The sequence below is a fragment of the Diplodia corticola genome (assembly GCF_001883845.1).
Source record: "Diplodia corticola strain CBS 112549 chromosome Unknown scaffold3, whole genome shotgun sequence".
NCBI lineage: Eukaryota > Fungi > Ascomycota > Dothideomycetes > Botryosphaeriales > Botryosphaeriaceae > Diplodia > Diplodia corticola.
The window spans coordinates 618,097-642,925 of NW_017971482.1; the positions used below are offsets into that span (position 1 = coordinate 618,097).

Consider the following 24,829-nt stretch of genomic DNA (forward strand, 5'->3'; position numbering starts at 1 on the left):
AGATGCGCATATATAACAGCAACAAGTGATCATCCATCGCGATCTCGGCCGCTCTTCTTCCTATTTTCCTTTCACACGTGGCTGGTAGCACGCCCCCTCATGCCTCGTGCACGTGCATTCCGTGCCTTGCAGAAAAGGAATGGGCGACCACGCAGGAACGTGTGTGGCGTAGGACAGGGCCCAGGCACATGGGAAAGGAATGTGGGCGAGCAAGCGGGCCATATCTGTCTCAGAAATCAGCCATTCCCGCCCCAAGCTTACTTTGACTTGCCTGCGTGGTTACTGCGACAGTCTCTAGTGACGCTCTACTTGCGACCGTAATTGGTGGATCGTCCGCGATGTAGCATGTAAAGGCTGCTTATGGGGTGCCTGAGAGAGGTGGACGGGGGTTATCCTCGAAACGAGGAAGCTGGCCGTGCATCCCTTAATATCGCCACTCACGAGATTGGAATTGCGCTTCCTGCTCGTACTCTCGCTCACATCACTGCGACGGCGGCGAAGATTTGCAGAGCGTCGGTTGTGTGAAAAGGAGAATTGAATTTGTTGTGCTACCTACAGGGACCCCCCGCTGGCGTGCTGGATATCTTATCGTTGTTCATGTGATTTACCTTTGTCCCCATGTCCTTTGTCGTTACTTTTCCGTCTCTTCCTAATCCTCAGCGCCCTGTTTTTTTGGTTGATCCCGTCTATTTATCTCAAGGAGAGATGAAAGTCAATTAAGAGATTAAAGATTACAGCGTGAAGAATGCCATGTATGCGTGTGGTTTGGGGGAAGAGCCTTGGGAAAAATAACAAAAAGGCAAAACTTCTTTTTTTTCTTTCATTTGGCAAAATCCACACAGGAATCTTGTGACGTCCGTGAACGAAACAACTATCTACAGAGAATGTTAATGCAATCCGTCGCGTTTGTCGTAGCAAAAGCCCGGCAGAGTCATGCATGAGTAGCATGGGGGAATCGAATATGAAACCGAGGCTTGAGAAGCCCCGAAAGGGTGAAGCGAAAAGGGTAAAGGTGTAGGTGATGGTTGTCTGGTGCCCTTGGGAAGAGATTTTTCGATGGGTAGTAAGGTCTTGGTTGGGTTTGGGTAACTAAAGGCTGGGTGGTATATAAAGAGGAAGTGTACAATCTGTTCTGACGAAGAGAGATGAATTGCGGTGGCGGTGCGGGGTGATAGAGAAAAAGAGACAACCAATCGACTCCCAGCCAACCCTTGGTCTATATGCGGAGGGGATCTCAGTTCAAAAAACGCCAACTCCCATAGTAAAGTAAGTGGTCAGGGTCGTAACGAAAAAATGTTTCATCCAACGACTTTGCTTGCGCATCCCTCTCTGTGCGTGCTGCTGTTCCTCCAAATCCAACGTGCTTGTCTTGAGCGCGACAAGGGTATCATCCAAAATCTTCTTTTCCAATCGTACGCAACACCAGCAACGCCACAATCATCCGCGTACAAGCGTGTCATGTGATTATGGTTCGAGATGGGCATTCTTAGTAGATGATGCCGGCCTCGAGTCCGCCGACGATGCCCAGGGTCTCGTCGACGGTGCGCTCAAGAGCCTCGACTCTTTCTCTAAGGTCCCTGTTCTCGCGCCAGACATCCATTTGGCCGTTGGTGTCGTTCATCTTGCCAGCTCCGGTAAGGATGATGGGCATGGCGCTGCCACCCATCTTGGAGTTGCGCTTCTTCTGCAGAGCGGCGTCGACGGTGCTCTTGCGCTTGAAGAGCGTCGGCTTGGACGGCTCGACCGGGCTAGGAGCGGAGGTGGGGGCGGTGCTCGGGGTGCTCTCGAGCTCGGGGATGTCGGACTCGCTGGCCATGCTGGTGGGACGACTGCGGTAGGCCAGGTCGTCGGTGATGGTCTCGCCCTCGGACTCGAAGCCTGAGTCGCGATCGCTCAGGACGCCGCTCGGTTCGCTGGAGATTGTGCTGGACGCGGTGCTCTTACGATTACACTTGCAAGCCTTCATGGCACGGAGCGAGACGATGCGGGCCTCCTCCTCGTCGGCACGTAACTGGCTCTCCCTTTCGAGAGCCTCGCGCAGGGCCTTGGATTCCTTTTCGCGCAGGTCGGCCTCGGCCTTGAGGTTGTCCAGCTGCATCTGCAGGCTCCGGGCATGCACTTCGGCCTGCTTCTTCTCCTCGATCAGGCCATCCTCCTCTAGCCTGGTGTCCTGCATGCACAGCTGCATCGCCTTGTAGGAAGACTGAAACTGCTGCAGCAGGGCGACGCTGGTCTTGTGGAGCTCATGGAAGGAGGCAGGGTCCTGCGGATCGGCCGGGCCGTTGGGGAAGAGGGCGCTCTCGATATCCAGCACGGACAGCGGGTCCTGCGGCATGTTGCGCTTGGGGCCGTCAGACTTGCGGGAGAACCATGAGGCGAATATGGAGTTGTTGTTGTTGGTGTTGTTGGCGTTGTTGCTGTTGTTGGCAACGCTCTGGGTGCTAGCGCGTTTGACAGACTTCACGGACCGGAGCGAGCCCGCGGTGGCGCGCTTGCTGGCGGTGTCCATGATATCGTCGTCGGAGTCGAGATCGGAGTCGGAGCCGATGTCTGACTCGCTGTCGTTCTCGGTGGGCTGGCTGCTGAGGTTGTAGGCGGCGTAGGGGCGGTTGAACCAGTCTCCTAAGACAGAGGCGCGGGATGGTTTCTGTTCGTCGGGAAGGGTGGTGGGATCGCGGCGAGAAGGGATGAAAGAGGCTTGCGACTTTGCTGGCGAGGGGACAGCGGCGCGGGACTGGTTTTGGAAGGCGGACAGCGAAGAGGTTGCGCGATCAACTAGCGGTCTGCAACCGTGGATGAATGCGGTGGAGAGAGCCTTGGGGCTCTGGCGAGCGCGGTGAGCGGGGCGGCAGTCGTCTTGCAACGAGAGAGCGGCTGGGTCGTAGCTTGTGTCTTCGCGGGTCAACAGAGCTTGCTCGGGCGTGTGCAGGCTAACATGGCAGAAGGGGTCGCTCTGGGTGCTCCGGTGCGGGCGAGAAGGGGAGCGCGGAGAGTGGCTCGGCGGGACGTGCGCGGGGGCTCGCAGCGAGCAGAGGGTGGCTTGTGAGCTTGCGGCCGCCGCCGGGCTTTGCAGCATTATTTCAATGGCCGTGTCCGGCAACCGCTTGCGCGCGACGCGATTCCTGGAATGCGGGGCGGGCGCGCTGGCGTCGGGCGGCCGCTGGGGGGCAGGCACGGCGCGGGACCCTGGGCTGAGTTCCAGGCGGTGGCGGGCCGGTGTTTGAGGCCGGGGATTCAGCCCTGCGGATAGCTGCAAACGGGCCGCGATAGCGATAGGGTGGCTAAGGCCGGAGGGGGTAATGCGCCCACGCGACGATGTGCTGCACGACCGGTGATGCTCGAGATCCGGTGGGTCACGAGCGGCGGCGGTGAGAGAGGAGAGTGTGATTGCGGTTTGAGCGTCGCCGGCGCGCGGGGCTGGTCGTCGTTTTCTGCCCGTCTCCAGCCGGTGGCCGGTGGTGGTGGCTGGGACTGATGAGATGCCACAGCTGTGAATCAGGTACTCCCGCAACGTCATCTGCGCCACCACGCTGCCAGCGGGCCCAGCGCCATCCCTGCCTGCTGTGTCCACTTACGCAGGTACACGCTTGCTAATGGCTGCCCTGCGCTGCCACAGGCTGCGGGCCCTCCGCTGCCTCTCTCCAGCGCCGGTCGTGGCCTCACAGAGACGCTGCCTCCGCTGCCTCCGCTGCCTCCAGAGTCTGCAGCCGTCTGCCCGCCGCCGCTCTTCGAAAAGCGCCGCGCCAACTTTCCCGTCGCGGAGAAGCGTCTTCCAATCTCTCTGGGACCCGTCGGACCTGGCCAGGCAACCAGCGTCGCCCACGACGACGACTGCGGACGTTGGAGCCGGCGTGCAGCAGCTCTCACTCCTCAACCAACGCGCCTGCAGTAGTCGCTGCTGGACTCGACGAATGCCCCGTAGCCGCGAACATCCGGCGTTTCTGGCGCTTGACGCTTGACGGCGGCCCAGAACGAGGCCGCGTTCCGCAGCGGTGATCGGCGGATGTTTGTATCTGCCGCGCCTGCTCGTTTCGCGTCTCGCTGCCGCCCTGGCCAGACCGTCCTAACCCTCATCTGAATATGCTCCAACCCCATCTCCGTCTGCCACCACCCACTCTCCTGCCAATCTTACACCCTAGTCGCCGCGTCTCATGTGTGTTCTGGAACTATCCAATCACGCCTCTGCAGTACTGACAAAGCTCACACATGCGGCATTATCAATACGCCCCCAGGCCTGCGCCTATCCGCCCTATGACGCACTATCGTCAGCTCAACTTTCGTCTCGTGTTCCCTTCGTCTTGGCTTTTCATCGTTCATTTTCCGTTTGACTTCGTCGCAAAAATTCATCAATCCTTCACCCGCAGCTCTCTTGCCGCGGAAGCCACCTCCTTGCCGTTTCTCTGCCGCCCAGCGCCAGCAACACCGTTATCGTAAGTTGGCTCGGCTGCAAACGGAAGGATCACGAGAGATGGATTGCGCGCCGGACGTAGCGCGACAGCGCGTCGCAGCCATCATGGAAGGGACCCTGGCCGTGGAATCGCAGACTGCGGCCGCAAAACGCCTGTACGCCGCGCGTGCGGCGAATTACGACGATTCCTGGCACCCGGCCTTCGCCCGCGATTTCGTCGACCAGCTGCCGCTCTTCGCCGGCGCCAAGGTGCTCGACCTGGCCTGCGGGACCGGCCTTCTGACCTTCCTCGCCGCCGAGCGCGTGGGGCCGACGGGCTCCGTGACCGGCGTCGACATTAGCGACGGCATGCTAGCAGTGGCGCGCCAGAAGCTGGAGACCGGCGCCGCCCCCGTCCGCCCGAGCAAAAAGGACCGGGAGGAAGACCTGCTGCTCAGCGTCACCGACGACGATCGTGACGAAGAGCCTGCGGAGGACCAGCCCGAGCGCTGGAAGCACGTGCGCCTGTTCGAGCACAGCGTCACCGAGCTGGACTCGCTGGAGGGCTTGGAGAAGGAAAAGGGCACTTTTGATTTCATCACAATGGCCTCGGCCCTCGTCCTGCTGCCCGACCCGGAGATAGCAATACAAGGCTGGATCCCGTACCTCAAGCCCGGCGGCATCCTGGCCATTGACGTGCCGCATCCGCAGAACCAGCTCGCCGGCATGATCCTTGAGCGCGTCGGCCGCCGCATGAGCGTGTCGGTGCCGTATCATCGCAGCTGGGTTCTAGACGAGCATTCTCTGCCCGACTTGCTCAGAGCCACGGCAGGGATGGAGATCCTCGACAACAAGTTCATCAACCAGGTCGGCTACAAGGAGCGCTACCTGCCCTCGGACGCCAAGGAGACGGAGCAGCAGTTCGCCAGCATGATCAGCAGCGAGGCCGGCAAGGGCTTCGGTCGGAACCGTGGGCCCAAGTGGGAGGAGGCACGCATCACGTTCTGCGACGAGTGGATGCTGGAGGCCGCCAGGTCCGACGTGCCGTACGGAGTCAAGGAGGTCGATGGCGTGTGGCTTACGCTTGCTCGCAAGCCGCCCATCGCCGGATCCTGCCGCTGCGGCGAGGTAAGCTACACGGTTAGCAACCGCCATCCGAAGGAGTCGAGCATGTGCCACTGCTGCACTTGCCAGAAGCTCGGTAGCGGCGGAGCGATGGCGTGTATCTGCTTCGACGAAAAGGATGTCACGTGGCTGGAGGATTCGGAAAGGGTGCTGCGGCTGACAAAATTCTCCCGGACTGCGGTCAGGGCCTTCTGCGAGAAGTGCGGGACTCCGGTGTGGATGCGGTACAGGAAATTTGCGGACGGGCCGTTCGAGGAGGAGTACTGGCTCTTTCTGAGCACAGTGGACGATGGACTTGCACCGGATTTCAAGATCGCGAGGCACATATTCCTGGATGAGAAGCCGGCCTGGGAAAAGTTGCCGGAAGACGGCGCGGAAAGGTGGAGAACAAGGGCGGGTGGGGAGAAGTGGGAGGAGGTGTGATGGGCTGTTAGCGACACCCCGCTGGAAGACGGGGAGTCAAGACGAGGCTCGTCTCTTCTTTGTGTTACAGATATCCCAGGTCTTTATTTCCTTTCGCTTGGTCATACGAACCTGACCAATCATTTCTTCGTTACCATTCGGTCGCCATACCAACGGATCGCGGTGCATGCGCGGGCGCTACTAGCCCACGTGGTATACGCACGTGGAGCGGCAATGCAGCCAAATCCATAGCAGAAAGTGACTTTACGCTCGGTTCTCGAGCCCCGTTGTTCATGCAAATTTCTCTCAGGGTCGATTTACCACTGCAAACTGCGCCAGGAGCGTTCGAGAAGCCATAAATTTGGCTACAAAAAAAAACTTAAGAAAACTTCCGAAGTTGCTAAACAAGCTTGACACATCAGCACTCTACCAGTGCTCGCCCAATCCAAACGCGTATCAGCACCCTCAAACTCTACGATCTCATCTACATCGTGCGTCGGAGCCCGTTCTCTCTAATTGCACCATACACCATCCGTCAAATGATATGCGAGATTACTTGAAGAAGCTCCGGTAGATCTCTTAGTCGGCGCGATGGGCCGTTATATGGTGCTTGTTCCACCGATAGGCAACGGCCGCCTGCCTGTTATTCACCTCTTCCAGTGTTGTATGGACCTTGAAATTCGCAGTTACTATATTTTCTTAAGAGCACGGGAATGTAGTGGCGGACCACGTGTTTCTTCTTTATTTTTTTTTTAGCCTGAGTATCTAAGTTTGACAACGAAACTTTTCTTTGGCCATAAAGCCACAATCAGGGTCCCGAAAGGGAAAACTCCAGGAGCCGCATTGTCTAGGATGAGGAGGGGGGGGGGGGGGGGTTATGGTGTCTAAAGTTCAATCTTGGTCATGGTTCAGCTTTTTGCCGGGGTTTCCTTTTCTCCTTCGCGTTCGCCAGGCGCCGCGTGGTTGCCCAAAGAGGAAGTCACACACCCGGCGGCATAGGAAACGGGGGCGCAGTGCCATGTTTACGCGACAAGCGGACAGCGTATGTGTCAGACAATATAAGGCCTTTAGCCAGCACTGAAAACAAGTGCGGCGCTGCATCTTTTTCCCAAGTGCGATAGTATGAAACCTTTAATGGCATCATTTCAGCTCATGCAGGACCTGCTGATGATCAGAAGCCCGAGAATGTGCGCATTCATCCGTACTGCCCCAGCTGCTATGCATTAATGGCAAGGATGCGAACTCAAACACCGAGAGAAGCCATTACTCACTTAAGCTTAACTCAAAAGCTTAACTCAAGATCACAATAACGATGAAAAAGCTGCTGCGGCCAAACACTAGGACGTTGAATCCATGATCTCGATGATGCGGGAAGTTTCGTATAACACACTCGGTATCAGCAGTTTGGTACTTATATCCGCCACCGATTCCTTGAAACGGTCAACCCCCACTCCTTCATCGCCTTTTCTCCGCCTACAGTGCGACAGAAACCAACACGCTAAAGAAAACAGAAAAAAGAGCAAGGACTGCTGGAACCACCCGCCCTCCCACCACTCAACCATCCAACCCTCCATCCTCTCCCCATCCTTCCGCCCTAGTCATCGACACGAACCAACAATGTACTGACCATCACCTTTCCTCCACCTGCTCTGCATCGACGCCCTCACCAGCACAACCATTTTGGCCACTCCGTGCGCCCGCGCTGACACCTCGCCATTGTATTTTCCAGCCTCCGCCGCCGCCGCCGCAGCTAGTAGCAGCAGTAGCAACACCAGATGTGACGGCGATTGAGAACGAACAGCCGGCCAACAGCAGGCGCGGCGCTGCGCTGCGTCGGTCCCCAAGTGCCTGGAGGTGTGTGAAAGGAGTTGGGCGGACCAGCGGGGTCGAAGGGGGGGCAAAAGGAGTGGGTGGGGGGTTTGGAGCGCGAGAAGAGGGGTAGGGAGCAGTGATGGATGGCGTTTGTGTGCAAGTCGGCGGTGTAGGGGTGTGGAAAACGTGTGTGGGAGAAGGGTTGAGTTTTTGTTGTGTTTGGTGGATGAGGGCTGGTTCGGCGCGGAGTTTGGGCGGATGTGCTGGGCAGTGATTGTGATGCAAATTTTCTATGAAGTGATCTTGGTTCAGTGTGATGGTGTGTAGGAGGATCAACGCTTGGCTCGATCGCGTGAGGTGATTCATGGGTTGGTGGTACTTTGTCTCGAAATTTGATCCTGCAAGGCCACAACGATTCAGGCCCCAGTCACGTCATGGAATATGCTGTTTATCTAGGATGTTAAGTTGGCTCCCGGCTGGACGGACGAAGGCTTGGATGAAAGATTTCGTGGAAGGCCAAGGACTTGGGGCCGCCGATCTGCGCAGTCTGTGCGGTGTTTGAGAGTTGAGCTCTCCTTATCTCCAACAAATATCGATGCTGCAGTGATCAGGACCATGAGAGCAAGCATGTGCAGGTCGATTCTAATAGAGTCAGTGCTTGGGGACAAGAGCACGCCCGACTAAGCCCTACAGCACGGCCTACAACGCTCGCGCTTTCCCCTTGACGGACGATCATAATCTCAAATGACGTCTTAGTGGCTCTGGGATTTTCTCATTTGCTGCTGCTGCTCCCTGCACTAAACATGCGGTCTGCAGTCAAATCCTGACCGTCGTTTCAAACGAGATTCTTTCCGTTTGATTGGACGAGTTGGGTTGTGGACATGGCCATGACCAAAACCAAATCAGGCAATCAACGGCTGCGACCTAAATCCAAATAACGGAAGATCGGCGAGCTTACTGGTAACTATTTGCTGTAAGGGGCAATTTCATCTTAGTAGAGGAGTGTTAAGATTGCGGGGGATAATAGCGCATACCCAGCGTGATGGGCAGCTAACCTGTTGTGATGCCCGGCTCTGCTTGGCTGACGACTTGACTTGGTTTCAAAAGCTTTGATTCGACAAGTGAGCGGCCTTACAGCACGCAAGAACTAAGCTCACCACGCGCCAAGCTGCAAATTTGAGGCGGGGCGGGACCGTCACACTCCCCGGGGGGTTCGTCCCGGACCCTGGAAGGTGACCACCATCGTGTCCAACCGGGGAGTGTTGGTCAAGTATAAGGAGAAACCAGAGAGCTGCGAGGAATGCCTCCCAAGTGAAACCCTATTCACTCACACAAGAGAAGTCTTTGTTCTTCGGCACCGAGTCACTTTCGTTAACAACCCACACTCATTTCCACACTCACCTTCCACACGCAAAGATGCACTCCCAAGCCCTTCTCCAGTTGTTCCTTTTCCTCAGCGCCACCTCGGGCGCCCCCTTGAACCCCAACAACCTCGCCAGGCGCGATGACTTGTTGCCCGTCGGAGATGCCACCAACGCCCTGCCTGTTGCAGGCGATGCCACCAAGTCCCTGCCCCTTGTCGGCGGTTCCACTCCCGGCGCCGGCCTGGGTAGCCTCCCCGGTGTCGACGCGGTCAAGGGCCTTACCGGCTCCCTCCCGGTCGTCAACGGCCTTCTCCAGCGCAGGCAGCTTCCTGGAGCCGGCTCCTTGCCCGTTGTGGGCGATGCCACCAAGGCTCTGCCCCTTGGAGACGCCACCAAGTCTCTTCCCCTCGTTGGCGGCTCCACTCCCGGCGCCGGCCTGGGCGGCCTCCCCGGCCTCGACGCAGTCCAGGGCTTGACCGGCTCTCTCCCGGTCGTCAACGGCATCGCTCAGCGCAGGCAGCTCGTCCCCGGAACCGAGTCCCTGCCCGTTGTCGGCGACGCCACCAAGTCTCTCCCACTCGTCGGCGGTTCCACCCCCGGCGCCGGCCTGGGCAGCCTCCCCGGCGTCGACGCGGTCAAGGGCCTCACCGGCTCCCTCCCGGTCGTCAACGGCCTCGTCCAGCGCCGCCAGCTGCCCGACTACGGCGCCGCCGCCGCGCCGCAGCCCGAAGGCGAGGACTCTGGCGCCGAGTCGGACTCCGACTCCGACTCCGACTCGGAGTCTGAGTTCGGCGACGACGAGGACGCGGAGGCGCCGGCCAGCACCCCCGTCGCGGACGCGAGCAACCCCGTCAACCCCTCCTTCGCCCTCCCGCCCGTCATCCCGACCCCCGCCCTCGGCAGCCTCCCGACCCCCCCTGCTCTCGGCAGCCTCACCAACGGCGCGATCCCCGGCGTTGGCGGCTCGTCTGACGCCGCTGCCGAGGACACCACCACGACGCAGGCTGAGCCCGCGTACGGCGCGCCGGTCGGCAACTCTCAGTCCGTCGAGGATGCCGAGTCCCAGCCTTCGTACGGCATCTAAACGGAGAACCGGGGAACGGAGAACATCGTCACCACCGCAATGGAGACGATGAGCGCGGGGAGGAAGCACGCGGGATCACCTGCACGGCGCCATCTTGTTGGATTTTGGATACCAAGGCCTCGGATTTGAAGAGGGGCAAAGCGAGTTCATATAATCTTTGTTTTTTTTTATACCTTTCATGTACATACAAACATCATACGTTGAGGACGGAGAACGTGATGAGCGACGGGTCTTGACGTCTGCTCTGTGCAGAGACAGACAAATTCATCCCGTCGAGGCAGAGAACCCTTAAAATTCTGATAAATCTTTGAAAAACTTGGGACTTTGAAGTGTGCTAAACGTCGAGAAACATGGAGCTAGCAGTCGATAACGATGGAAAGAATCAACAGCGTCATCTGTTGAAGTATGTTGGGTCTTTGAAGCGGGGGCAGTGCTCTGGCAGAGCGTAGCTACACTTACCCTTGAACTGTAGACCGAGAGACTGATCCCGAAGAGAGAGTGGTGGGTTCGTGTATCATTTGTCGATCTGCATGAAGACCATGAGCAAGGCACCGTACCTGGCAAGAATCGTTAGCGGTACGATTTCAGATTGACTCGAGTGTAGCGCATACGCAGCTGTGCCAATCATCGTCTCAAATGGTTTGGTCGGTGTGGTGAGAAGCAAGAGCCCCACGAAGAGAGCAATGAAGCCGGTAATCAGCGCCAGGCGGACTGTGTGCGAGTCGATTCCCTTGAGTAGCCATGCAGGAACTAACAGCATGATGAGCCCCAAGAGCAGAATGATGATCGTGATGGCCTTGTCTACCAAGTCGTCATCGTAGTAGATAACACCTTGGTCCTGGTATTTGCGGCTATACTCGGTGACTCTCGCGTCCTTTTTGCCGCCAACGGGTGCCCTTGTTAGCCTAGATTCCCTCGAGTTGGCTGCAGGCTGAAATCTGTACTTGGACGCACCTTGGAGTGGAACGGTTCGAGGCGGTAGAAAAGTGGAGTTTTCTCAAGGATTCGCCGGAGAGGGGCTTTCAAACGGTCTGCCGTTGCTATCAGATCATTTTGCCTGTCTTGTTCGAGGAAGCCCCTCTCGTGCACCGTTATCGCCTGCGGATACCGGTCGAACCACCTGTCAATATACTTGACCGTTCTTTTCAAAGCCTTGGGACGCTTCTGCATGTCGGAGTAGCTTGTAACTAGCCTATCTTGGATGATTTTTAGCGTTTTTCCATATTTTCAGTGTGCGGGACGCAAACTTACCGTACTTCTCAAGTAATGTCGGAAGATGTTGCATAATTTCATAGCGTTCGCGATGCCACATCTTGTCCCCCCGGAAACTACCATTGTGGCACAAGTACTCTTCTTGCTGTGCTTCGGCAACCTCCTTGTCGATCTTGGCCAGGCGGTCTTCGAGTTGAGTAATTTCATCCTGGACGAACAGAATGGTTCGGACGTGCAACGATCCAAACCTTCGCGCCACAAAGGCATCATTGTCTGAGGATAACAAGCTTGAAAATGCGGGGTAGCCCATGGACCGATGCTCCTTCGCCGCATACGCGTCTTGATTCGCTGCCCCATTTGCTGACTGGATACTTGCACGTGACTGTTGGAGTGAGGGACTTGCCTCAGCTGTCGACTTTTGCTTCGCCGAGTGATCGCTATCGGTAGACATCTCAAACCACGTTGTGGATGAAGCTGGAGAAAACGATGCGTTCGATAAAAAGGGGCTAGAAATGGAAGAGAGAAGTCTTGAAGCAAACTCGCGGCTTAGTGGGAGTTTCGTAGTAACGAGCGGGATCCTCGGGGGGCCGAAAGTGCGAAGCGGCTCCACAGGACATGCGTTGCCTGCTGTGGAAGAAACTCTCGATTGACACTCAAGATCGAAATTAATGTGAGAATCAGAACCCATCGTTGTTCCCCATCAGACAGAGTTTCTTGTGCAGGGGTGAGGATTAAAGAGATGGATAATATATGAATGGGGATGGCCAACTTTCAGGAAAGCACAGAGAGCTCCATCCACAGCTGCGCCTCTATCAGCGTGAAACCAATGAAGGGAGTCGGCCGAGGCTGACATGCGTGAGGCCTCTGCAGCCTTGCGGTTCAGCTGTCGACCTATTGGGTGGCAGCCCCCAGAGGATCGAGATCCGTCAACAGGCAAAAGAAGGCAAAATGGATGGACCCAATGAAACGCTCGCTTACTGAGGAGTCAGCCGGTTTCTGCACTGTGGCGTGGACAGGTGATTGTTGGTGTAACATTAACGCGGCTCTGCTGGGGTGCATGGCATAGCCCATCCATAAAGTGAAGGGGGCGTGGTGGCCCAAGAAAACACTGCCCCATTCTCAAGGCTGACTGCCACGAATCATCGCCCCAACACGCACATACACTTTAACATATTTATTAGACAATGTATATCTCAGGGCTTCGGCAATCAAGACGAGGTTTATGTTGTGTGGCCTCTGAACAGAAACCAGCAGGCAAGTCCAGTCCCAGGGCGCTATAGACGCGGGCCGTCCCGCTGAGAATGGTTGCCCAAGAATGATCTTGGCTGATCTGATCCTTGTAGGCTCATCTGAGACATCATCGTAATGAGCGGAATAAGGAAAGTGGCAAATGTGGGAATTGCGATTTCGCGCATGGGCAGAGGAGCAAAAGACGACGACGAACGAAAAGAGGACTACGATGGCAATCTTGAAGGCGATCAGTTCAGGTCTGACCAAAGAGGCCTCCACATCAACAGGAAAAACAAGTCAAAAACCGAGGATTCAGGGAGGCCCCCGGACTTAATGAGTCCTCATATTCCCACGTCTCAACATCCGGAAAGATTCCAGAGTGTCCCGCCTGTCCTTGGAACGCAGGCTCCTAGTCAGGGGTCTTCAATGGGTCCGCCTCCATGGTCACCCATGCCATCACAAGACAGCAATTCGATGAACAGCCAAACCTATTGCGGCAGTGTATACCCCACGAGGCCAGTTCCAGGCCCAATGCGACAAAACTCAGCGCCGGTGCAGGGGTCTGGCCAGCAAGTTGGAAGCGGTTGGGCCCCAGAACCAGCTGGATACTATGACGAGCCAGCCACATACTCGAATCGGCCTGTTTCGTACCCCGACAGCCAGTATGCACAGCAAAATCCACACAGTATGAACGTGGACCCATATCAGGCACACCAACCTGCAGGGGTCGGAAACTACACGGTCGCACCCGGACATGGTGGCTACAGCGAGGCGACATATCAAACCAGAACCTGCATCCATGGCATAGCGTATGTTCCATCTTACCAACTCAGAGACTGCAGAATGCTATAAGCTAATCTGACTTGCAGCTTCGGCAAATGCGCATCGTGCAGCTACGGACAGCCCTGGTGGCCTAGTGGCTGAGTTCACGACGATTGCAGTCCAATGAATAGCTCATTAACGATTCCCGGGAAACTCGCAAGGCTTCATTGAAACAAGATCCAAATCTGTAAAAGGTGACGAGAAGAGAGCTATGTTGATAGCGAAGGAAACAGGGAATGAAGAACCTCCTTCGGCGTGCGCCTGTCGAACCAACTACATCGCTGGACGGGAGAAAACCTCGCACACTTGCTGCCAGTATCGCCCATGCCCTGATCAGGATGCCTGTCTGCGTCATGTACGCCTTTCCGACCATACTGTGTAATCGGTGGATATTTGGAAAAGTGGGGATAACCGGTCGCAGTACTACTCTTGTGCACTGAGTGAATGGCAGTGTGGGTTTTCAATATCTCGTCCAAAGCAGTTGATGAGATTACTGTCGGTGGGGACAAGCTGGAAAGACAAATGGTGATGCTGCGAACCATGGTTGGACGCTTAGCCACTTCTTGTTTACGAGCAAAGCGTATCAAGCCGAGCTGATAGGTAGAATCCACCCACCAGAGATTCCTGGTTCATTTATCTGTAGTGCCTTTTGCCTCTAAACTCACGCCATTTTCGCTTTTGTGCTCGGTAGTACAGAAACTACCTCGAAGTTGTAATGCCCGTGTTCCTGGCAAGCCGGCCGGACCGGTTTGGCGATACAAAAGGCATAAGAACCTCTGTTTCCCCATTGACGAATCGTGGCATGTGAACGCCGTTTTTTGAAAGGTGTAGATGCCCTTTTCTCCTTCTATCATGTCCCTCGTCCGAGTCCCGCAGGTGCAAAGGCCATGCGTCCAAGGACATCGACGCGGCAAGCGGGGCAGACTTGACCGTTACCGCTATTCAAGATCCTGGCTGAGCCTTGGACTCCTGCAGGTAAACATGAATACTCTCCTGCTGTTACTCGAGGTAGTAATTCTGTTGAATCCATGATTTAGCGATGAAGGGAGATGTTGATAGACAATGAGGAATCGTCAAAGGGGATGGGAAAATACGGAGTGATGCAACGTGCGCCCGGCCAACCGGGAGAATAGGCGGGTGAGAATAAACTTCCGCAGCCCTTCCGATGAGTAAATGATCCGAAAAGCTTTGACGTTCTACAAACGCCAACTCTCGGGCTATTTGCATATGCAGAAATCCAGATTTCTCCGTATTTAGCCTCCGACCCAAGATGGTGGTCTCGATGGATACAGCTCAGTGGCACCTAAGTCAATGACTGGCCAGTCATCATTCACACCGGCACGTCCTGCGCCAGGGCACGCGACCAGGTCTTCTCACTTGCATTTTTAGCTTTAATTAAGGCGTGCAACACTAAGTCATTAGCCAACTCTTTTTTGTCACAAGCCTACCTTCTCATCCCCTGCAAGCCACAGGATGGTGAGTACATGCATGTTCGAAACATGTCCCAGAAGCTTCCGACTTCGACCTGCTCAAGACTCCCCTCTAATGGGCACTCATTTTGCTCACATGCAGTCAAAACAAACACTCAGCCGCTCACAAGGTCCACCCTATTCCGAAAATGGTTAGTGATGTGGACGCTGACTTCGTGGTTCAGACATTAATTGAGTATGTCGATCATCAGACTTTCGCCGGTGCTTCCGCCAATATCTTGGCTCATATCAGGCATCGCTGCTCCTTTGGCACACGCTGGACCATAATGAACTCTCTCTTTCCTTCAAAACACGACACGTGCCCTCTGTTCAGTCCTGCTGAAGGAGCGACCTTTTGTCAGTCATGGGACAGAATTCTTCCTCTCCGGGCCTCCAGTCATGCCTCACCACAGCCGTGGGAGGTGCCGCCAACGTAGCCTTCCCATCGGATCTGCTTTATCAGATTAGCGACGTCAAGCCCTACAACTTGGACATCTCCGTCACGCCAGCCGCCGTGACGTATCCCGACAGTGCCGAGCAGGTTGCTGCAATCATCACCTGTGCCGCCCAGTACAACCACAAAGTCCAGGCCAGAAGCGGAGGCCACAGCTATGGAAACTACTGTAAACATCCCTCTCCACCTGGAGGAAGAAAGCCGAAAGCATGAAAATCACTGACTTCCACACACAGGCCTGGGCGGCGCCAACTCCTCAGCCATAGTCATCGACATGAAGAAATTCCAACACTTCTCTATGGACGAATCTACCTGGACCGCAACCATCGGCGCCGGCACCCTCCTCGGAGACGTCACCACCCGCCTGCACGCCGCAGGAAACCGCACAATCGCCCACGTACGTCCCTCCTTCCCTCCCCCCCCCACCACCCCAGCCCAGCTCCGCGCCATCCCCGCTGACAAGCCCCCCCACCCCCCCAACAGGGCACATCCCCCCAAATCGGCATCGGCGGACACGCCACCATCGGCGGGCTCGGCCCTCAATCCCGCACGCTCGGCACGACAGCCGACCAGATCCTCAGCGCCCAAGTCGTCCTCGCCAACGCGTCCATCATCCGCGCCTCACCCACCTCTTACCCAGACATCTTCTTCGCCATCCGCGGCGCCGGCGCCAGCTTCGGCGTCGTCACCGAGCTGTCGTTCCGCACCGCGCCGGAGCCGTCCGACGAGATGGTGACGTACACGTACAACGTCACCACCAGCGCCGGCGCCGGCGGCGCGGACGCGGCGACGCTGGCGGCCGCGTTCAAGGCGTGGAACGCGCTGGTGTCGCGGCCGGACCTGTCGTGGAAGTTCACGTCGGTGCTGACGGTCGCGGCGGGCGGGAATATGGTCGTGTCGGGGACGTATTTCGGGGGCCGCGCCGAGTTCGACGCGCTGGACGTGCGGGGCGCGCTGCCGGGCGGCGCGGGGGTGCTGCTGGATGTGGGCGTGACGGGGGATTTCGTTGGTGTCGTGGGCGAGTGGGCGGGCGAGGCGGCGCTGGCGCTGGGTGGGGGCGTGCCCGCTGCGTTTTATTCGAAGTCGTTGTCGTTTGGGGCGAAGGCGGGGACGCTGATGACGGACGAGGCGGTGGATGCGGTGTTTGAGTATCTGCGGGTGGCGGATAAGGGGGATGGGACGTTGGCGTGGTTTGTTATTTTCAACCTTGTTGGGGGGTTCGTGAATGAGGTGCCCCTTGCGGACGCGGCGTATGCGCTGCGCGACTCGCTGTATCAGCTGCAGAGCTATGCCATCAGCGTCGCGCCGCCCGTCTCGCCGGGGACGCGGGCTTTCTTGGATGGGCTGAACGATGTCATTGAGGAGCGGGTGCCTGGCGTGCGCGGGGCGTATCCGGGCTATGTGGATCCCAGGCTGCCGGATGGGCAGGAGCAGTATTGGGGGGAGAATCTGCCGAGGCTGGAGAGGATCAAGGCGGAGGTTGATCCGACGGACCTGTTTCACAATCCGCAGAGTGTGAGGCCGGCGGCTGTGTAGCAGAGGGAGCTAGTCGGTACATGCACTCTGGGTCTTGTGATTGAGCGGCTGGTCTTGTGAGTAAGTCGTGCCCAAAGCGTTGTCTGTTTGATCGCGCATGACGGGAGGAATAGGGTTTCCTGGAGGACGTTCAGTGTTTTCAGTGCCATGTAGGTAGATATTTGTACTGGTCAAATATGTGTGTGATGCTAAAGTACGCATTCGTATTGCGGATCGGGTTGGGGAGCCGACGGAAGCAGCTGATCCGTCTGATTCTGGCCAACTGCTGTCGTTGTACTTACTGCAGACCCTTTCCGATTGTTACTGTTCCTTGGAAGTGCTTTCGGTAATTTGGATAATTACCAGCAATATGCTTGCCTTGAAGCCAACTGATGTGGGAGAGTGGGAATAGTGTGTACTATAGCCAGGATGTGGAACAAGCGCTTACAGGCCAGACAAGCTGATAATAAGGTGGCAGAGCTGACGGTGTACCCACGGGTGCGGGGCTTATCAATGCAGGGATCCCATTTCACTGGCTTTGCCACAAGCACTGCCACTTCTCGCCAGTCGAATGCAGTTGGCCAATCGGACGACCCGACACAGCTTCGGGCTCGCCGCAGCTGCACCTGTGAGATCTGCAATAGCCCAAAACCATCTTCATCACTCTTTTGTGTCGTAGCCTTCAGACCCAGGAATCATCTCGGGAAGCATGCGCCGATCGATCTACAAGGGGGTTCCCCGCAATTAGAGTGTGCAACCAGGCAGTCATTGGCCCCCAAGTTCTATTCCTGAGCTCCGCTCGCGGTCCATATATGAATGTAGGTTGTGGACGCTATCAAAATTTCCTTGACTTGAAGTGCATTCCGAACGCAATTTTAATCAGCTCAGTATGTCCTTTCTTCAAACGCGGAATCCGCTGGAACCACGACAGACCGATCCGAATAACAGCCCTGTCCTTAATATCTCAGCCACATGGTCAGAATCTAGCAAAGAACCACGCGTTTCCAGTCGCGGAACGGAAGAGAGCAAGAATCCACTTCGTCACAACTCGCAAAAGCCGTGGGAACATCACTTCGAAGCTCCGCTCTTCATGGTAATGCTGCTTGTCGTCGGCATCGCAGTCTCAATTGGCCATCATTTCTTTTACCATTGGTTGAGCGGGCAGGAGGTCCAGAGCGCAGACAGACAGCAATGGGCACTTCGGTAGTTGGCTCCAGTACGCGCTTGGGAGCCATGGCTGATCGTCTTCAGAATTGGAAATGCATTCGCGTTCCTGGCCAAATGTTGCTTTTGCAGCGCTGCCAACTTTGCTTTTACCCAGTGGCTATGGAAAACTCTCAGGGCCAAGTTCATCACCATTCAAGGTATTGACGCTGCCTTCTCGGTAACCCAGACACTTTCTTCCTTTTCCAGTTGGGAGATGCTCTCAAGAGTCAAAGTTGGAACAGTGCTGGCAGTTGTTACATGGCAAGTTGACATCCGATCATGTGCATCGTAAGGCTACTTACACTGTTGTACGCAGGTGCATACCGTTGATAACGCTCGTCACACCTGCAACGCTTTCAGTGAAGGCGGATCTTGCCCAGAGTCCGGTCGTCACAGACGTCCCAGTCCCATTAGCACCACAAGACATCATTCCCCTCAAAGAACTTCTTTCGATATGGGTAAAGACGCAAGGGGTCATTGTCCACTCGGACATAACCATTGGGAACCACCGTGTTGCCGAGGAGTTTAAGAAATTGACCTTGTCAAGCGCCATTTTCGGCCAGCTGTTCTCCCTTCCTCAACCCTTCACAGATGCGGACTCAAGCTACACAGTGGACTTTGTTGCCCCGGGCATCAAATGCGACAATTCCTCCCATGCCTTGTTCCGGGATGTGACTGTCGCTGCGCTTCGTTCTCAGGGATACTCGACCAAAGTCGATAGCCACGACTCTCATTTTCTCAATGTTTCGAGGATCAACTTCGATGAGCTTGAGTACTCGCATGGACAGTCACGTACACAGATTGGATATTTCGCCAGGATCCCGGGTGCAAACGACGACGCCATGGATTTTGGGCTCGCAAATGGTACCAGAAACGAGATTCATATCGTTGTAGCAGGCCACACACCAACGACGCACGCCACTGTTCCAACCTTTCTTACCTGTCAACTCTGGAACGTATCGAGAACAGCCAACATCTCAACGACAAACGGCGTTCAAAGCGTACAAGTAACCGGCACGAAGCTTCTAAACAAATTCGACCGGGCGTTCCAGCCACTGTACCCAGAAGATGTGGAGAAGGATACATTTGCGACGGAAGAAGTCTTCTACACGGCATTCTTCCTTGGCATGGCGAAACGTTTACTTGGGTTCATTGGCACCACCAAGATCCAAGATAGCGTGGTGTCGGATCCTCCAGCAAGTATTCAGGAGACAGTGCTGACAAGCTCCACGGAGTATGTGGCCATGGCTCGAAACATCAGCACATACTACTCCAGCAGCTCCGCAATCGACAGCGACAGACCTCTGGCGATGATGATTGAGGAGCTGGCTCAGAACATATCGTTGAATCTGATGACCAGGGACTTCTTCAGGTACGTGCGTCTGCGGCGATGGGCGGAAATGCTTGGCCTCGACTGAAGTAGAAGATAGTAAACGAGTGCCTTGGAACGTCACTCGCGTGGACAGAATTACAGTCTACACCTACGATCCACGCAATCTCCTCCTGGCCTACGGAATCGCCACCGTCAGCACTTTCCTGATGGTTTGCGCCGGCTTCTTCGCCTATCGGAGCAATGGCGCGAGTTACAGCTCGGCAGTGTCTACTTTCATTTGCACCACGCAGAATCCCGACGTAAGTCTCAAGGGCTTCCAAAAAGGCACTCTTGGCAACTGACCATGCACAGATCAAAGACATAATCAGCGACCAAACTTCCGGGGCGCAGCCTCTCCCTGCTGACATTGCGAAAACCAAGCTACGCTTCGGGATTGTCAAGCGAAGAGAGACAGGCGGCGGTATGCTGAGCCAGAGAGGCTGGACCGAAACCATCGGGTTTGGCGTCGAGGGGACCGTCGGTGCTCTGTCGCCGTTGTAAGCACCAAGAAACAGAAGTGTATGTTTCTCTCACCAGCGCCGCCAGACGTAACAGACGCACGGTCCATCATGCCAGGCACGACTTCCAATATCGGCAGGTGGCGTTAGGCTACAACGCGCTACCCGGCGGCCAAAATCCTACACACTCGACTCGCAAACAACATAAATAGACCGCCATCATGCCTCTTCTCCTTTTCGTGTTTTTCTTGCCTCTCATCACCATTGGTGACAATCACCACCTGCCGTCCTCAAAACCGCACAACCAGCCATCTTCGCGGCTCCTTCGCGGTGCTGCACTGCTCTCCCTCTGCCTCTCTCCCGCTTGACATATAACAATCATCTCCTCTCTCTCCGGCTCTCACTCCCATCAGCCCTAACCCCCTCCGAAAAGAAAACAAAGGTCAAAGACCACAAGAAAGAGCGAGAAAAAAAAATGCCACCACCACCCCCACCGCCCCGCCCCCTCCCCCCCTACACGCCCTTCCGCCACCTCGCCGCCTCCACACGCGCCCACGCGCACCCAACCGTCTACGACTCGGCCGTCGGCTACGGAGCGCCGCGCGTCTACTGGAGCGCTGCCGCCGCCACGTCCACCACTTCCTCCACCACCACCGCCTCCGCCACCGCCACCACCCCCACCCCCGACCACCACCTGCTGGCCAAAGACCCCTTCTACCGCAGCAGCAACTACCGGCTCGACGCCGTGTTCGAGTACGAGAGCCTGATTGGGGGGTTCTTGCGGTTCGCGTGCGGGGAGGAGAAGAATAGTGCGGTGGCGGCCGCGAGCGCCGGGGATGACGATGACGATGACGACGGTGAGGGAGCGACGGAGAGGGTGTGGTTGAGGAGGGGGGAGGAGGTGGAGGCCGGGGAGGAGGGGAGGGAGCTGGTGAGAAGGTTGAGGGAGCTGTTTCGGTGGATGGAGCAGGGGGTTTGTTTTCGGGGGTCGGTTGGCGGAACGCTGGAAGCGGAGGAGGTCAGGGGGAGGGTGTGGTTGCATGGGGCGGTGAGGGGGTTGAAGGATAAGGTGGGTTTTGATGACTTTTTTTTTTTCCTTGCTGCCGTCTTGGAAGGACGCTTGGATTGTGGGCTGACATGGTGTAGATGTGGGCTGGAATGCCGCCCATGTCCGTCCAGCGCTGGGAGAGGCGCGGGCTCAGTTTGTTGGAATACGAGTACGAGGCGTTGGAGCTGCTGAGCAAGACGCTGGCCGTTTTCGAGTACCTGAACGACCCGTCGGTGCAGCAGGCCATGCGGTTGGCGCATAACCGCATCACCGAGCACATTGAACGCTTCGCCAAGGGGGTCAATGAGAAGCGGCGCCGGACCGGACAGCCGACGGTACCGGTTCTGGAGCTCTGGGACGAGTATACCAAGTGAGTAAAGCCGCGGAAGGGGCTTTCGGTCCTGCTGACCCCTGCGTAGGGCTTTCTTCGACGACGTCGCCGTTAGAGCACACGGTTGGATGATTGGCCGCATCAATGCCATGAGGGAGGCCCAGAAGAATGCCTTCGACATTATGAAGGCTCAGGAGCCCCAACTTGACGCTCAAAATACCAAGATCCTGGGCCGGCTGTCGAGACTCGTCGACCTCGAGCGCGACGTGGACTACAACTTCCGCATTTCGCGCTATGGCTTCACCAGAACCTCCTCCAACGCCTCATCTGGACAGACCTCGAGTCCTTCGCCAGAAAAATTCAAAGCGGAAAGGCTCAAGATGCATGATGCGGCCGAGGCAGGTTTGGGCATATTTGCGGACGGAATCACGAGCATGAGGCATGCCATGGGCGTCGGCCCGTTCCCTTTCCAGAGCGAGTACTACATGGTCCTCAACGACCAAGCGGATGCAAACAAAGCAGTGAGAGGCAAGGACCTGAAGAAGCGGACAAGACTGTATGGGCCGCCGTCTCAAGACCCGAAACCGGAACCATGGGTGCAGCAACTGACAAAGCGGCTTCAAAATCCTGATGATGAAATAGATGGGTTTGGATTCGTCGTTTATCGGTGGAAAGAGTATGACGGCGTTGCTTGGGAGAAGCTGGAAGCAGCCGTCACGGGAGACCTGATGAACTGGGGAGAGCAAATGGCCGGCGCCGACAACATCAAGCCCAAAGCGAAGCTGCAGTGGATTGAGATGGCCGGTCCCGACATGGACAACTATAGAACGTCCGTCGCACCCTTCTTACGTCTCATCTCAGACAATGCTAAGAACAATGCAGGCACTTCAAATCCCTCCGCGAAAGCGGTCAGCTGAAGCCCGGGATGCGCAGCGACGTCTTCCTGGTCATCGACCCGCGCGCCGCCAACGCCTGGTTCCCGCGGCACCCCTCGGCCGAAAGCGCTCTTGCGTATGCAGAGCGACATCTGTTCCGAGGCCACGTTGGCATCTCAACCATGTCCAGCACGCGCAGCACGGCGCTGGGCGCGATGCCGACCGACTTCGAGCCGTGGGTGCTGGCGGTAGACGCCGACTTCCCCCGGCCAACCGCTCTCTCCAGGCCGCCGCTGTATCTCGGCTGGGTGCGGGTGCAGTCGTCGCTGGTGTTCGAGGAGCTGTACGGGCTGGCGGCGAGCGGGATGCCGCAGCTGGAGGAGCTGTGGAAGATGGCGGCGTCGCATCCATGCGCGGTGTGCACTGGGGTCGCCGTCACCGAGGTCGAGATCAGGCGGTTCTGCGAGTGGACCGAGCTGCGCAACAAAACACTCAGCTGGGTGCTGCGCCGGCCGGACGCGCTGTTCTACGGCGGGAGATAGCGCAACCGTATCTCCGCCGTGAAGCTGTGCGCCTGATGACGAGCATGAACGGCCACTGCGCTCGCTCGGCGGCCCTCGGAGCGGCGAAGGGGCACCGGGACGGCAGTGTGAGAGCCATTGGGCGTGTGGTGAGGGGTTGGGTGGTGTTTAGTGATGGTTGTCGGATATCATAAGCGGGCGTGCGACTCGCGGGAAATACAGCGGGAATAAGCGCGAGTCATGGCCGAGATCGGAGAGCGCGGGGCTCTGGCGTCACCGACAGGCCATGGCTTCGACTCTCTCTCCCGCCCAACTCACACTATGGCTCCACCCGTCGAAGCCGCACGCTCCAACAAGCCAGCGAAACAGAAGATGTGAAAGCCTGTATATAATCTCAGGGAGAGCGCCGGCTCTAGCCCAGCTCCAGCGCCCGCAAAGATACCCCCTCAGTCGCCATGTCGTTCAACACTGCCGCCAACAAGCTCCGCCACGCCATTGAGCAAGCCAAGGACATCATCGTCGCTCCCGGCGTACACGATGGCTTCTCCGCTCGCATTGCCCAATCCGTGGGCTTCGACTGCCTATACATGGTACGGCTGGCCAGCCTCAAATTCAACCCTCCCTCCAGTGGCTAACAGCTTGCAACAGACGGGTGCCGGCACCACCGCATCGCGCCTAGGCCACGCCGACCTGGGAATCGCCACGCAAAACGACATGGTCGCACACAGCTCGATGATCGCGCAGCTGGACACGTCGGTGCCGCTCATCGCCGACGCCGACACGGGCTACGGCGGGCCCATCATGGTCGCCCGCACCGTCGAGCTGTACGCGCGCGGCGGCGTGGCCGGCATGCACATCGAAGACCAGGTGCAGACGAAGCGCTGCGGCCACCTGGCCGGCAAGGAGGTCGTCGACGTCGACGTCTACGCCTCGCGCATCCGCGCCGCCCACACGGCCCGCACCAAGCTCGGCAGCGACATCGTCATCGTCGCCCGCACCGACGCCCTGCAGGGCCAGGGCTACGACGGCGCCCTGGACCGCCTCAAGGCCGCTCGCGACGCCGGCGCCGACGTCGGCTTCCTCGAGGGCGTCACCGACAAGGACATGGCCCGCCGCGTCGTCAAGGACCTCGCCCCCTGGCCCATGGTGCTCAACATGGTCGAGCACGGCGCTACGCCTACCATTTCCGTCGACGAAGCCCGCGACATGGGCTACCGCATCGTCATCTTCCCCTTCGCCAGCATCGCTCCGGCCTATGTCGCTATGAAGGAGGGCTTTGAGAATCTGAAGAAGACGGGTGTTCTTGGCGCGCCCGAGTACTTTTCGCCCAAGTTCTGCTTTCAGGTGTGCGGCCTGGACGAGAGCATGGCTTTGGATGAGGCCGCCGGTGGTAAGGCGTTTGGCGCCAAGGGTGCTTGAGAGACGCTCTGGGATCGTCGACTGAGGGGTGCGAGAAATACCAAACCTGTACGGTGGCTATCTGGAGGACCAAGTGCCACTCCGCATGATTTCTTCCATTATACCGACGTTACGACCGCTTGCTTCACGAAGTTCTGAACAATAACCATTCATACAACAACGCGTTCTTCCCTTTTGGACAACTCCAAAGGTCACTTGATGCATGACCCGTCTACTCCGAGCTGATAGATTGCGTGGCGGCGACAGCTTTCTATAGCAAGGCGTTATTCAACTATAAGCCACGCAAGCTTGGTATTGGAGACCTTCCGACCTGCGACAACGAGCTGTATCTAATCATTCTGAAGCAAGTCAACTGAAGTAGGAACCATCTTCGTTCATCCCCTTTCCAAATAGAGCTAGCCCAACAATCGTCTCGAGTCCTATATGACTAGACTGCTTTCTCCTCCGCTTTATGTCTTGTCTAAGATAGCTGAAGCCAAGAGATCCCGTACTACCGCCCCATGGGTTGTAAAGCTAAAGGAAATCATGTCTTCATGACATACATGTTGCACTAAACTCCTTAGAACCCTCCAAGTATCGCTAAAAGCTCCCGCAGATTATCGTACCTGGCGCCGCCCGTCGTTAGAGATGGATGGTAGCTCTTGCCACGAGCCTGTGGAGGGCCCGGGCGTCCTCCAGCGATTCGGAGATCGGCACAGGTGATAAAGTATACGGGCGCTTGCA

General features: G+C 57.0%; 9 protein-coding genes across 9 annotated transcripts; 7 read left to right on the top strand and 2 right to left on the bottom strand.

The window, feature by feature from the left end:
- Positions 1 to 1,486: 1,486 nt before the first annotated feature.
- On the bottom strand, positions 1,487 to 3,076 carry BKCO1_3000198 (uncharacterized protein; the record flags this gene model as incomplete). The annotated part of the gene is made up of 1 exon (XM_020274094.1): positions 1,487 to 3,076. One exon carries the CDS (start codon positions 3,074 to 3,076, stop codon positions 1,487 to 1,489), a length of 1,590 nt encoding a protein of 529 aa, XP_020134586.1.
- A 1,437-nt stretch (positions 3,077 to 4,513) lies between these two features.
- Positions 4,514 to 5,935, top strand: BKCO1_3000199 (demethylmenaquinone methyltransferase; the record flags this gene model as incomplete). The annotated part of the gene is made up of 1 exon (XM_020274095.1): positions 4,514 to 5,935. The coding sequence occupies one exon, from the start codon at positions 4,514 to 4,516 to the stop codon at positions 5,933 to 5,935; it is 1,422 nt and encodes a 473-aa protein (XP_020134587.1).
- A 3,207-nt stretch (positions 5,936 to 9,142) lies between these two features.
- Positions 9,143 to 10,174, top strand: BKCO1_3000200 (uncharacterized protein; the record flags this gene model as incomplete). Its single annotated transcript, XM_020274098.1, has 1 exon — positions 9,143 to 10,174. One exon carries the CDS (start codon positions 9,143 to 9,145, stop codon positions 10,172 to 10,174), a length of 1,032 nt encoding a protein of 343 aa, XP_020134515.1.
- Positions 10,175 to 10,688: 514 nt separating this feature from the next.
- BKCO1_3000201 (uncharacterized protein) lies at positions 10,689 to 11,837 on the bottom strand (the record flags this gene model as incomplete). Its single annotated transcript, XM_020274099.1, has 4 exons — positions 10,689 to 10,731; positions 10,786 to 11,048; positions 11,129 to 11,370; positions 11,426 to 11,837. 4 exons carry the CDS (start codon positions 11,835 to 11,837, stop codon positions 10,689 to 10,691), a joined length of 960 nt encoding a protein of 319 aa, XP_020134516.1.
- Positions 11,838 to 12,751: 914 nt separating this feature from the next.
- BKCO1_3000202 (uncharacterized protein) lies at positions 12,752 to 13,540 on the top strand (the record flags this gene model as incomplete). The annotated part of the gene is made up of 2 exons (XM_020274100.1): positions 12,752 to 13,425; positions 13,486 to 13,540. The coding sequence occupies 2 exons, from the start codon at positions 12,752 to 12,754 to the stop codon at positions 13,538 to 13,540; spliced, it is 729 nt and encodes a 242-aa protein (XP_020134513.1).
- Positions 13,541 to 15,271: 1,731 nt separating this feature from the next.
- BKCO1_3000203 (glucooligosaccharide oxidase) lies at positions 15,272 to 16,897 on the top strand (the record flags this gene model as incomplete). The annotated part of the gene is made up of 3 exons (XM_020274101.1): positions 15,272 to 15,530; positions 15,598 to 15,758; positions 15,845 to 16,897. The coding sequence occupies 3 exons, from the start codon at positions 15,272 to 15,274 to the stop codon at positions 16,895 to 16,897; spliced, it is 1,473 nt and encodes a 490-aa protein (XP_020134514.1).
- An 868-nt stretch (positions 16,898 to 17,765) lies between these two features.
- Positions 17,766 to 19,955, top strand: BKCO1_3000204 (formylmethionine deformylase-like protein; the record flags this gene model as incomplete). The annotated part of the gene is made up of 5 exons (XM_020274102.1): positions 17,766 to 18,079; positions 18,128 to 18,240; positions 18,290 to 19,454; positions 19,513 to 19,714; positions 19,767 to 19,955. 5 exons carry the CDS (start codon positions 17,766 to 17,768, stop codon positions 19,953 to 19,955), a joined length of 1,983 nt encoding a protein of 660 aa, XP_020134512.1.
- A 432-nt stretch (positions 19,956 to 20,387) lies between these two features.
- BKCO1_3000205 (uncharacterized protein) lies at positions 20,388 to 22,708 on the top strand (the record flags this gene model as incomplete). The annotated part of the gene is made up of 4 exons (XM_020274103.1): positions 20,388 to 20,981; positions 21,059 to 21,330; positions 21,380 to 22,120; positions 22,174 to 22,708. 4 exons carry the CDS (start codon positions 20,388 to 20,390, stop codon positions 22,706 to 22,708), a joined length of 2,142 nt encoding a protein of 713 aa, XP_020134686.1.
- Positions 22,709 to 23,142: 434 nt separating this feature from the next.
- BKCO1_3000206 (methylisocitrate lyase) lies at positions 23,143 to 24,106 on the top strand (the record flags this gene model as incomplete). The annotated part of the gene is made up of 2 exons (XM_020274104.1): positions 23,143 to 23,277; positions 23,336 to 24,106. The coding sequence occupies 2 exons, from the start codon at positions 23,143 to 23,145 to the stop codon at positions 24,104 to 24,106; spliced, it is 906 nt and encodes a 301-aa protein (XP_020134510.1).
- Between the last annotated feature and the right edge of the window lie 723 nt (positions 24,107 to 24,829).